Source organism: Polyodon spathula, chromosome 7 (assembly GCF_017654505.1).
Source record: "Polyodon spathula isolate WHYD16114869_AA chromosome 7, ASM1765450v1, whole genome shotgun sequence".
Taxonomy (NCBI): domain Eukaryota; kingdom Metazoa; phylum Chordata; class Actinopteri; order Acipenseriformes; family Polyodontidae; genus Polyodon; species Polyodon spathula.
The window spans coordinates 24,408,848-24,422,448 of NC_054540.1; the positions used below are offsets into that span (position 1 = coordinate 24,408,848).

The 13,601-nt window shown below is 36.8% G+C and overlaps 1 protein-coding gene across 4 annotated transcripts in view; it reads left to right on the top strand.

Moving 5' to 3' along the window:
• The window catches only part of LOC121318396 (diphosphoinositol polyphosphate phosphohydrolase NUDT4B), a 34,335-nt gene that overhangs the window by 16,881 nt on the left and 3,853 nt on the right, over positions 1 to 13,601 (top strand). For 3 of the 4 annotated variants that reach the window (XM_041255004.1, XM_041255007.1, XM_041255008.1), the window contains exons 2-4: positions 5,696 to 5,806; positions 11,200 to 11,244; positions 11,372 to 11,459. In XM_041255004.1, coding sequence (XP_041110938.1) covers positions 5,696 to 5,806; positions 11,200 to 11,244; positions 11,372 to 11,459 — 244 coding nt within the window. The remainder of the gene's footprint in view (positions 1 to 5,695; positions 5,807 to 11,199; positions 11,245 to 11,371; positions 11,460 to 13,601) is intronic. The other variant, XM_041255005.1, reaches the window with a different exon arrangement.

Genomic DNA, 13,601 nt, shown 5'->3' on the forward strand with positions numbered 1-13,601 from the left:
TTAACAATTAACACAAAGACACAATAAACTACATATTTCCATGTGCAGGGCTTACGCTTTGCCACAGGTGCATAAATGGAGAAACTACTAAATTGAAGAGTACAGTATGTTTTAGAGGCCCCTCCAGTATTATTAATACACTACACCATCCTTTCAAGTATCTTGGCACTTAAAGTAAAAGCCCCTTTTTCTTTTGAGATTACTCATCTGTGAAGCATTCCAATGCTTCATGTGAAGCAGCCTCTCAAACATCTTATTTCAGTCTCATAACTGGTAAAAGTGAATATGATTTATTGATTTGATTATGTAGCAGAAAATGTGTGCTGACAGAAAGCTATTGGTAGTTCATGTTTGTTTGTTTGTTTGTTTGTTTTCGCTTGTTGGGGGGGGGGGGGGGGGTCAGTGGGGTGTCATTAGGAGGTGTTCTATCAGAAGTGAGCAGAATAAATTGACTCCCTGAAGATAATGTTAAAATGACCTTGAGTGAACATAAAGCATTCTACTGTTTATATAATGACAAACAGGAGGTTTAAATAAACTATTTTCACTATACTAAAACACACATGGTCAATTACAGCGTACCAAATTTAGTCCACTTGATGCATCCAATTGAGGTATTAAGCGAGTTTGATACTTGCTTGGCTTAGTGCCATTGATAATCGTGTTAAAATAACCACACAAATGAATATTGAAAGTACAAAATCAAACCACCTTTATCAATCAGACTATACATCATAAACGTGTACAGAGCACAATGGGGATGTGTAGATTATTCTGCAAATCTATACAACGTTTCACAGCATATGCAATGTGTAGAATGGTGGATCCACTTACCGTACATTTTAAATGACACAGTGTGTTGGTTAAAGACCTAAAAAAACAATATCATTTAATAAATTAACTTTTATAAACAGGAGGGAAATAATTATTTGCATTACAACACACAGAAAATGATTCTTCAAATCCTGGTTTATATTTTCCTTATACTGGTCTATGGGTGGGTTTCCCATGATCAGTCTAACTTTGTCTGCTTGATCAGATCAAGTAAACAAATTAACTGGATCTTCAGAATAGTACGCCACAATTGGGACTCATTTTGTTCAGTTCATTGATTTTCTAGTGCTGATGTTAGTCTGCTTGAAGTGGACTAAACCACTGGTGTGCTGAAATTGGGAGACAGGGTTTATTCAGCGCTCCTGTTTTTTATTTATGTTTAATTTTAATTTTTTCAACATCTGTCTGAAAATTTTGCGTACATTTAATGTACTGATAGGGAAACCAACAACAGCCTAGACCAATCTCATTAATATCAAACTTCAATTTATTTAAACTTAATAAAGAATACATACAAGAAGCTTAGAAATATTAAAATAGGGATTATTCATGAGTGTAATGATGGAGGGAAATTGTAATTAAAATAACAATCTAAGAAACTAAAACCTTTTGTTTTTTAGAGTCTCTGTAGTTTTACATATGTGCAGAATATCCTGTCACTGTCTGAACAGCAGTGGTCTAGTCTATACTTTATTCTATTAATTTTTTATTGAAATTCATCTAAATGACTGATGCAAGTATAGCCTAAAGTGTAACCATTGATTCTTGAATAGATCAGTGTGAGGCTCCATTGATAGAAATGCTAAATTCATTGCAGTGCTCTATTCCAGCAGCGAGGCACATTCTGCTCTGTTTATAGTTCCCTGTAGTTGAACCTGCCACACACTGACTCAGACCCTGTTCAAAATAAAACAGCCACCTTTTCTTTTCATTCTTTTTATTTAAACAGAGATGCCCATTTACAATGTATGAATGGGCCAAGCCAGTCTCTGTGTATAGCAGTCTGCCAGGAGGAGAAGGTAAAGAGCACGTCAGGGGAGTGAACATAACATTCAGTATAGAAAGTAGAACTGGGCTGTGCCAGTGAAAAGGGAGGGGGGAGCTGAAATGGGCTGACATGGGCTTCAGACTTTGGAGCCGTGCTGCCGAAGTTGCAGATAATTGTTTGGTATTTTGGTCATGAGATCCTTTACTAATATGCAGGATAAAAGGGATAGTGATAGGAACAGCAAGAATGGCATCCATTGAAGATGCAGTCAGCAGTTTTACTTTCATTTTATATACTGGAAGAGGGTGGGGGCTTGGATTAACGCAGTACCTGCCAGTGCTTGAAGGATTCCTCTGACAATCCAGTTACCCATACACTCTATGTTTGCTCAGACATTTCTGTAGTAATTTGGCCTTTGCCGCAAGCTTGTGTCTCATCCATGTTGCAGGTGGTTTTTCTTAATCCTTCCCTATTCATGGCTTAACAAAATCATTGAGTCTAAAAAGCCATAGAGCAGCTGTGTGTTGAGCCATTTGAATTCCTGACATTTGCATAAGAGTTGTTGTTGTTGGAGGCACTTTACACTGCATACATGCATATGCGTTGGTTCCTCTGTTGATGAACTACCGTCAAGTCTAAGCTTTTGTTTTTTATATAGAAAGGTAAGTGCTGATTTAAGGCTTTCTCAAAGCCTCTGTATGATTTATTGAAACCCAGCAATCCTGCTATTCAGCAGTTCTGCAGTTGGCTTTCACATGACTGCATGCCTGGGTACAGTGTCCTAATCGGCAAAGCCAAAAGGAGCAGTCCTAGATGACCATGCCATTACACTGCATTCTTGCTATATTTCACATTGCACAGGGAGACCCCTTAAGGGCAAGGGTGTTTACCACCATTCCATTTTGTAAAATGTTTTCTACTGTAAGGTGAATTACCAGGGAGGCCTCTTAAGTGAGGCAGTAATAAATTTTTTTTTGCAACAACAGGGAGGCATCGTATTTGAACTTGTCCTGGAAAGATCATGTAGTATGGCATAATACAGTAGGCTACAGAAACTAGCAAACAAGCACCAGTTTAACATTTAAGCCCAAAGTGTTGTTTTTAATGTAGACATAGCTAAACTTAAAACCCTATAGAACAGCACAGGAACACATATAACAAGAGTTTACATGAAGCAGAGAGGTACAGTGCACAAAACCCCAATACATTTACCTAATAACTAAAGCAACACATCAGTTTAAGAAAAATAATATTTTTTGCTAACTCTTTCTTCCTGTGGTACAATTAGACTTCCTGTTGCAGAGCCCACATATTTTCTTTTACACTGGAGATATGGAATTGGTTAGCAGTTACATGTTTTAGAACTAAGCTGCACCCCGTCTTATGAATATTGACAGCTGTGACTAGTAATTTAGGAGGCAATGTGGTCCAGTGGTTAAAGCCCAGGGCTTCGCACCACAAGGTCATCAGTTCAAATCCCTCCACTGCCCCTGTGTCACTCAACCTCCTTGTGCTCCATCCTGCCAATGAGATGTTAAATCAATGTCCTATTGTTAGTTACTCTGCAAATAATGCACAGTTCACAGCCTACCTCTGTAAAGCGCTTTTTGATGGTGGTCCACTTTGAAAGGCGCATATAAAAAGATAGATATATAAGTTGTATTCCCAATTTCATTGTTAAACATATCTCCATGATAGCAGGGATGATCTCAATAGCTTCCTAATGGGGCGCTAGAGATAAATTGAATTATTCTACACTTAAGAAATATGTAACAAAACCACATTGTGAATTTTAATTGTTTACTGTCAGTAATTGAAAAAACAAGTGCTGTGGCAGTTCTTGGTGTGGTGGTGTTTCTCATTGTTTTGGGTCACGAATTTAAATGCAATTGAGACCTTTCGCTTGACTGTCCCTGTCTTCAGTCCTTGAGAAGCACTTTTCAGTGTTAAAGCTTGACAATGACCCCATCATTATTTTGCAGTGCAACCTATCTGGTTCCCTCACAGTTATGCTATGTTGATGGTAAATGCTATATGTATTGTCTAGGGCCTTTCACCAATTCACTGCCCTTGAAGGATTTTATTTATTTATGTATTTATATTTTATTAATTTATATTTGTATTTATTTACTTGTGTATGTTAAGTCAAATATTATATTTTTTGATGAAATATTCTCTAAGCATTCCACATTGTAGTTTCCACTGAATAATAACTACCTCCATATTCACCCCTGACACAAGGCTGTTCTGTAAAAACACAGTCTAGCTTCAGTTACTCTGTTGCATACTGGGTATCTCCTGCTACTCCTCTTGCTATCGGGACCACATCTCTGACTCTTATCTTGCCTATTCTGCTTTTGTATTCATTGACATTTTAATTTAAGACCTAATATTGTTGGCTTTGTGCTGCATGGTATACAATGTTAAATTGAAATACGGACTCCAGGGTTATAACCATAGTAACAGTCTTTTAAAAAAAAAAAAAAAAAAAACAACAAAAAAAACATAAATAATAATAATTGTATTGTGCAGAAGTGTCTCACCATTAATGAAAGGCCATTTTTCTCTGCCTTGCTCAGAAACTCACAGTAGTTGAAGTAGGTCATTGAGTTACTGTAGCACTGGACCTGCTGAGCAGAGCTCTGGAGTGTTAAGCAGTTTCTTATTTTAAATATAAGTGTCTTTAAAAGAACAAAGTTCAAGACAGTACCTTGGCTAGATGGCCTCTTGTGGAAGTATTGGGCAGTGAGTGCAGATCTATTTGTGTGTTCATTGCTCATCAGTTCTGGGATGAGCATGAGTTCAGACTTGATTACAGTAATCTTTTACTTTTTTTTTTTTTTTAGTGTATTCCATAGTGTATTTTAATATTAATGTACTACCAGAAGTATACATTTATTGTGCATTCCTCATCTGGAAAATGTTGGAAAACTCTCTATCCCAAATTCTTAGCACATTAGTTAAAGTATTGTTTACTCTATTTCAAGAATGTGTTGTTGCGGTCCCCCTTCTTTCAAGTTCCTGTAGTTTCCAATTCTCCTGTCGCGCCACTGCCATTAACTTCTGCCATTGCATTTGTTACCCCAAAACAATATTTAATGAAACATTGCACATAGAAACGTACTGTATGTGCCAGGGTTACTGTGGAGACAATTGGACGATTTCAGAACGCTTGACTTTATTTTGTTCCCAATTCCCTCTTAATATCCTTTTACATTCTAGGCCAGACACGTTTCTAGCTGCCATTTACAGAGAGTAATAACAATTCCCATTTCCTTGGGCCGCTGATGCATCTAATGCATTGGTCAGTGAAACATTTGGTTGATGAGGAATGCTGTTAGGAGGCTATTTGAAGCTGTTCTAGCTGACTTGCGAAATTGTACACATGGCATGGGTTCGATGGTAATTGCAATAGCTTATCTACACTTCCTGCAAGCTTAACAGGGTGTGATATTAATAGTTTCAGATTTGTTATGAACAGACTTACTTACTGAAAAATCTTAAGTCTTGCTGCTGGCACAGATGCTTGCTATATTGACTTCATGGGGCGAAAAACATGCATGTCAAGAGATGAGACGAAACCTAGAAAATAATGGATATGGGATAATGAAGAATGTTTTTTGTGTAGCAAACCAGGCTGCATTTTTACCTCATTGAAATAACTTCTGTGTAAGTAAAAGTATAATCTGCTTCCAAGCACTGTATTCATAAAGCATGTTCAACACAAGACACACACAAAATGGGAATGTACAAGTAAAATATCCCTTTCACTGAAACACTGGCATGTCAGTATTGACTTTAAAAACAAACAAACAAAATTCCATTCCCTCCTTCGGCCTGCGTGTGGGTACTAACAGCAGTGTTTTCCTGCAGGTTTTGCTGGTTAGCAGTAGTCGGCACCCAGACCAGTGGATTGTGCCAGGTGGGGGCATGGAGCCCGAGGAGGAGCCTGGTGGTGCTGCAGTCAGGGAAGTTTATGAAGAGGTAAGAAGCCCCTTATCGATCTACAGTACAGTCTACAATTGACTGATGAGAGAGAACCTTTTTTTTTTTTAAGGGCATTTCTGGTCTGGTGTCCCTTTTAACCTTGTTCACTGGTCCAGTTTTGTTTATTCCCGAGTGAAGATGACAGAGACAGAAAATACATCTGTAATAGGGCAGATCAAATTCACTTGCTGCATGCAGCAGTACTTTACCTCGTCCTGATGAAGCTGTGCCACGTGCATGCAAAGACACATTTTTTCCAACAGAACCCCAAAATTATTTTTTTGCCTGACCATTACATTCACACACTGTAATAAAAAATGTATATATTTTAGATGATGAATTTTGTTAAATAATCAATAGGCAACAAAGCTTTTTTCTTTTTATTTGATGTATTAAATGTGGCAGAACCCAGTTGATGCCTTTTCATGCCTCTGGGTTCAGATAAACCAGATAGCGTACCTGATGTATTCTCCTCAAAACTGGAGTATTACAGACCTCCTGGATTTAGATAGTTCTACTCAAGTGATACAGTGGAGTCACTCTGTCAATCGAGGAATAACATCATATCTCCAAGGTATGTTGGAGTATTAATGGCAGATTGGTCTTTTATATTGAACTACTGAAAGAGCAGAGTGCAGTATTTCAGTATAAAATTAATTTGACTTTTCAGTGATAAATTATGTATCCTTAATATGTGGTACTCTCAGCCATGTTTGCAGTCAGACTTTCATAGCTGTGTTTGTATTGTGGTATCAAATATACAATGCATTTGCTAGATCCTGGGTTTTACAGCCTGTGCATGTCCTGCTTAAATGTAGAACGCATTGTGTCTCCAATGACACCTTGTTCATATCATCATGCAAGCCTTTAATAGGCTGTTCAATGAGTTCATTCTGTAGGGCAAAACTGGCTATCGCTCTACAGTAAAAACTAAAAAATCCTGAATTCCTTTTAGATTGGAATCCATACTTCCAGAACTATCAACAATGAATTTGAGTTTCTACTGAGCTATATCTAAATAAACCTAAATTGTACATTGAAATCCATACAAAGTTTATAAAAAGAGCATGTTGGATTCATTGCTGAAATTGTCAACATACTAACTGTTTCTGTTGTTGTTGTTTATATTTAAACATTTGATGTTCCTGTGAGTGTAACAATTATAACCATATATTACAGTAATCTGGCTTTTTTAAAGAAAATCTAATCCATAGAAAACCTTCCATGTTGTTATGGGAGACGAAAGGATTTTTGAAAAGATGTGAAATAAAGAATCCGCTGACAGTTCTGAAATACAGCCTGCTGTATTTAGGCCAGCAGGGTCAGAGTGTCCCAGAGACTTAAATGACGCTGGACTGGATTTGGATGTGTCTACACTGACTAAAAAAAATAAATAAATAAATGAACCCTTACAGGGTTTCCTAACTAAAATTCCGTCTGTGTGCTGTCAGGACCTCGTTGGTCTCCTTGTCACCCACTGAAATTACGGTACAACCCGTACCTGTTTGGTAGTTCAGGAATGTGGCGCCAAAGACATGGGTTTTCTTTAGGCTGTGCTACGTGAAGCATGTAGGATGATGAAATCGGAAATCTAATCTTTCACAGCTATAGAGGATGTCTTGCATGTGTATGTAGTTGTCTGTATTTAAAATTGTTATGCAGTAATATACTGGAGGGGCATTGTGTGTGGGGCATTTTGAAATAGTTGTACTTTACTTCAAATATTAGTAGATGTACAACAATATTAAAAGGTATTATGTTAATGTTAGCAACTGCCTTTATTTAGGTCTCATTCCCACACTGTTTACTTGGCAGAATTTGCCTGTAGTGGGAGAATTTTTTTAAATACAAATATTTCATATGCTCCACTTCAGTAAAGAGGTTAGATCTTGAGATAAGATAAGTTACCTGCCTACAGTCCTCAAGCTGTAATTAAGGTCTAGGTTAACTAGTTTTTATTTTTGAGGTTCATTAGTTAGGTGGCGTATCATTTAAAAAAAAACAACGAAAAAAAAAAAAATATATATATATATATATAATATATATATATATATATATATATATATATATATATATATATATATTGATGAAATGTCCATAGATTTTTATTTACCCCTCCTAAGCCACTGAAAGATAATTTCAAAAAGCCAATCCACATATCCTGTAGCATTCCACCTCCCTGGAGGTGCTGAAATATTTAAAGATCAAAATCTCACTCCATAAAGCTTTAAGCAGTTGACTCTGTCTTTGAAGATGCAGTCTAATCACGTACTGTTCAGTAGTACGATGTATTGACTGTTCACTACTGTGGGACAACAAGGTTTGTAACCATTTTTTAAGGGAATACTTTTTTTTTCTAGTTTTAAACCTGTATTAAATGCTGTAACCATGGTATTAATGTATTTTAAAATAGCAGGGTAGGGATTTTATCTGCGCCATAATTATAATGCTTTTGAAATCCAAACATTGCATCTAGGACAAAGGTAAAATATTTTGATTCAATAAATAACTCAACATTGCTATCATTGGCTAGATGAACAGAGATTAAACACACGTAGAGATGTATAGGTGTTCATAGGACAGAGTATACAACATACTCCACCCTCCCCCAGTATAAGTATCTCTACCACGCCTGTGTAGCAGTCAGCTTTGTGGCTTCCACATTTACCAAATTGCTCATCAATATATTACTCAGTGTCTTGAGTATCCTTCCAGTAGCTATTTTGGGACAATTTTATAAAATGAATGTTCTGGAATATTTACAACTGGGTTGACATTAAGCAATATACTAGGCCACAAATTCATGTCTCATCTAATGTGAAAACCAGATCAGCTTCATTGAAAACTGTTGACTGGATTTTTGTAAACCTTGAAAGGGAGGAATTCAGAAATCTGATCTTGACATTGATACCACTGTTTAGCTGGTAACTACAGCAGTGTATCCTGTCCACATGGCTGAGCTTTTTTTTATGCTGTATCCTGTTACTGGTAATCTCTGCCTAAAGCAAGTAGGAAGTCAGCCATGCCAACTTGGAACAAGAAGGAGTGCAAATCCTTATCCATATTTGCATACTTGAACAGACAGGCACCACAAGTCAATCAACCCAACATTGCAGGTAACCCTTGTCATGAGCTCCACATGAAGATTAGCTCCACCATTACAACTGCTCTGTCTGTCTAAAACACTTGCTCTATTAAAATACAGTTACGTACTTGAGCTGGCTCTTCCCTTTTCATAATTGATTTACATATATCTCGAATAATTTAAAGCTACTGTTGCATTATGGAAGGGCTTTGCAACCTTTAAACATTTTAGTTATCAGTATGTCTATGCTAAATTGTTCCACTATATTCTGAAAAGTTTTGGCTGCACCTGATGTGACTTGCATATATTATGCTTGTTTGTTTTGGTTCAACTGTATATATTTGGATTGTAAAATTGCCATTTTTTGCTAGTCAAAACTACATTCAATCTTTAATCCATTTTATTTAATGTATAGCAAAACCTGAATTAAGCAGTCATCAAAGGAACTTTGTGTTTGTGGCTGTTTGAAGGTGGGGCCTATGTATTCTCTGTCATTTTACTTGTATTGGGAAAACAACCAGGCTAGTAAGAGCAGCTGACACCAACATGGCTCTGTTTGTGCATTGCTGTTCTGCTTTTTCAATCAGATTGTTTATACGAGAATATTATTCCAGCTTGTTTTCTGGAAGCTTTAATTTCAGCCATTAGGAAGAATTTAAGTTTGAAATGTCTTCAGTACTATAATACAGGATAAAAGCTTAACTTAAGCCAAAGCCAATGTGCTTCAGGACTTGCATTAGATCCCGCACAATAGACTTTAAACATGTAAATTTTGTCTTTGTTTTATTAAATAACATTTTGAGCTAATGCATTATAGTAAATATTCATCAAGTTTGGTCATATGCTCTTGTAAAATTAAAAGTTGTGTGATGGCACTACCTTTTTGAAGGTGTGTTCATATGAAGGTATGCCACTATATCTGGTTCATGGCAATTGCATTGTACTGCTTAATAGAGCTGCCACAGGGCTGTAGAAGTGGTGGCACCACAGGTTTTTAAATATCTGTGTAAGAAATGCATAAGTATACTTTTTTGTGTAAGTACTTGCTAGCTATTCTTGTGTGTTACATCTATATTTGACAAGGTATAAGTAATCAAAAACCCTGTCAAGGCTCAACATCTATTCATGTGATCCCTAATTCAAGTTCCTCTGCCGTCCTGATAAATGTTGAAAGTTTGATACAGATTTTTTTTTTTCCCCCTCAATATTTTGCTTCTTTTCCACCACCCCCTTGTGCATTTGTGTAATTCCCTAAGCTTCATGACACAAAATCAAATGTAATGTATAAAACATGAAAAGCACAGATCAGTTTCTTATAAAGATAACATTGTCAAATGCGTAAACTATTTAAAAAGAATACCCTCCCACCTGTTGTAACAGCTCCCCAGAAACCACAAAAATGCAGGGTATGTGTAGGTGTTTTTCCTCTTAGACACAAATATGACCTGGTATATAAAGACCTGTAATTACACACAATAAATATTCCTTCCCACTCTCTCAAGTACGAAAACAACTCTTGTTTAAAAACCTAGAATTCAGTGAAATTCAATTTCTTCAGAGATTTGTATTATTGGTTCTCAAAAGCCTATGAACTTGGCAAAATGTGAGGGAGACTGGAAGCTAAATGTGTTCTCCCTCTCTGCTTGATGGTCCTTTCTGAAACTACATATGGTATGAGATAATGAGACCTTAATTAGCTGCAAAGTGACTGAGGTATTGACTCTTGCAACTTTGTATGCTACTCAATGCAGATAAGCTGTGTTTCATGTTAAAATACACTGGTTTTAATACTTTTTCCAAACAAATTATATAAGTGTCTTTGTCATCTTAACACTATTACACCTCCCAAGCACTGACTGTGGTTGCTGCATGAAATGTATTTATTTATTTTACCTCGGTTAATTTGAGTCTGCCCCTTTTTTTACACCTGGCCAGGAGTTATAGGGATGCCAAAAAACCTTCCCCTGGTCACAGAGTGAGTGTGCGAGCAACTGAACTGGAATTTGAACTCTGACTCTATTGGCTCTTAGTCATTTGCCTTGAAAACTACTTTTCTGATAGTGTCTCCTGGATCAAAGAGCGTGCAGTGTGCTATTGAATGGAAAGGTGTTTTTTTTTTTTTTCTTTTTAAAGTTAAAAAAGTTTATAAGTGCTCCTGTTTCTTCTCCTCTCAGAATGCACCGATGGACCGCAAAAGACACCACCGTAGTTCTGGTGGCATTTTAATGTCAACTATAAATGCGAATAAATAGCTGTGGTGACTCGTAATTCAAACTGACTGTGCGTGTGTTTATTTTTTGTGCAGGCTGGCGTGAAAGGCAAGTTAGGAAGGCTTCTGGGAGTTTTTGAAGTGAGTATCGTATCTAACATTTCAAACCTGTCACACAGCTCTACTGTAAACACAACTGTGTAAGAATCGTTCTAAAGTAAAGCCTTTGATTGCAAGTCTGTTAAACATTTTAATCATACTTTTTAAGCAGAACCAAGACAGGAAGCACAGAACATACGTGTACGTTCTCACAGTAACAGAAACCCTAGAAGACTGGGAGGATTCTGTTAATATAGGTAAGTTCGACCATTTTCTACATTACCGCCTCTAGAACTGGGTTGGTATACAGTGTCTTCAGGTCTTTTCAAGATTTAAAGCCTCTCAAATCGGTTAGTGTGTCTGGAAATAAGCACCAGGGGCACACTTTTGGGCTCTTTTACTCCTGCAGTCAAAATGCTGCCTTTGTCTGGCATGAGCTCAGTGGTCCGGTAACTGTAGCCCAAGCAGCAGTCAGGATATGAATTTGTGACCTTACAAATGAAGAGATTTAATGTTCTTGTGCATCAAGCCACCAGCTATACTCCTAAAGATAGACACTTCAATCGATGCCCCATTATGACCAACTAATTCCTATTGATATGCAGCTGCTTGAATCGAAACTGCACTTCTTTCAAAAGAGCTTGGCTCCTTTCTCGGTAATACAGTGAGATTTTAGGTTTAACATTAAAGAGTTATTGTTTGGCATTTAAGAATGCAAGATTTCATTTGATCTAATTGAAAACTCTGCATTTATTGCAGTTTGAAAAAAAAAAAAAGTATGTGAAAGGCACCTTTGTACTGCCCCAGTAGCTTGAAATATATATATTGTCTCTCTCAATTCTAAGAGGACCGATCAATCTTTCAAATGTGGACAATAGAGATGGCTGGCATCTGCCCAAAAAAGTGCCACCCCCCACAAAACACACACACACAGACACACACACTCACACTCAAACGCACAAAGACACAGGGCCCTATGTGTCCTGCTACCAGCTGGATGAGAAGAGGCCCTCAAAGATCCTTTATTTGGTGACCTTTGTGGGCCACGCAGTGATTTAAACCAATGTTGTTGCCAATCTTTGGCTCTAAACAATTTCAGCCCTACTCTATGTATCATGACATAAGAATATGAAAATGTATATATTACAACAGGAATCTCTCCTAGCATTATTTACACAGATATTTTAATGTAAATATTTATCTATTAATAAAGGAATTGTCATTTGACACCTCAGCGTAGTATATTGCATAGAAAAATAGTTTTTAGTAAAAATATTTGTTGCCGTAACGACTATTGCACCCTAAACACACCCTCTCGCAGGTAAGCAAACCTCTAACAGCTAGTTAGATTGGAGCTGCTGAGGCAGGTTCAAACAGGAGTGCCTCACAACTTACATTCTATGAAACAAGTTTTAAACATTTCTCACTGCCTTTTGATAAAATAGATGCAGTTTTAATACTGGATATGGACCTAAAGCAGTCCCTAGAGTTTGATAAACATATGCAGAAAACATGATTTATTCAGTTGATCTAAACGTAGGCAGATCTAAATAAAGAAGCCAAATCATCTAATTTAATTAGGAACTTCTATTTTTACAGATAGAGAAATCCTCCACCCAAAAAAAAGCTAATACATGAGGTTGTACTGTAAATAACCAAGGTGTTCCTAGAATAAAAACAGAATGACAGTACACCCTTGTTGTAGTATGTAAAGAGTTTATTGGAGTATGAGTTAATTCTCTGGTTTGACTAGGGTGTGGAGACCATGCCAGATTAAACCATGTACACATCATGCCTCTGGACCAACGCCTTCATTGCTTATAATGACCTCCAACGTAAGCTAAACTGAACTTTGTCGTATTATTGGGTTTATGTCTGAAACGCAAATAAACTATGTGATCTTTTGCTTTTTTAATTTCCTTTATCTTTTAAAGATGCACAGATTCAGATGTATTGAACTCTAACAACTGCTGTGTTGGTGCCATTGGTGAGCTATATTTTGACAAAAGAAATGAAGAAAATAATGGTCAGGTTTCAATAGACAATGGCTTTAAAAATATGTATATAACCACTCCTGGTAATGTTTGTTGGTTGTACAAAGAGCCTGGCAGGCTGCTTCTACTCTTTTTCATTTCTAAGGAAGGATGCTATATAAAATGATCTTTTATATAGCATCAGTATGCAAAAACACTGAGTTGGAATTCCATAAAGTCTGATAGCTCTAAACCAGGTGGCGTCATTTGAAAAAGAGAATGTCGTATAAAAAAAGAACACTTGTTTTGGAACATTTATAAGAATGTGTATCTATAACAATTAGTATCTCACCTTCCAAACTGCGCACAAAACAGATCAACAGTAATGCTGTGTTCAGAAATCTAGAATCTGAATCATTAATTTCA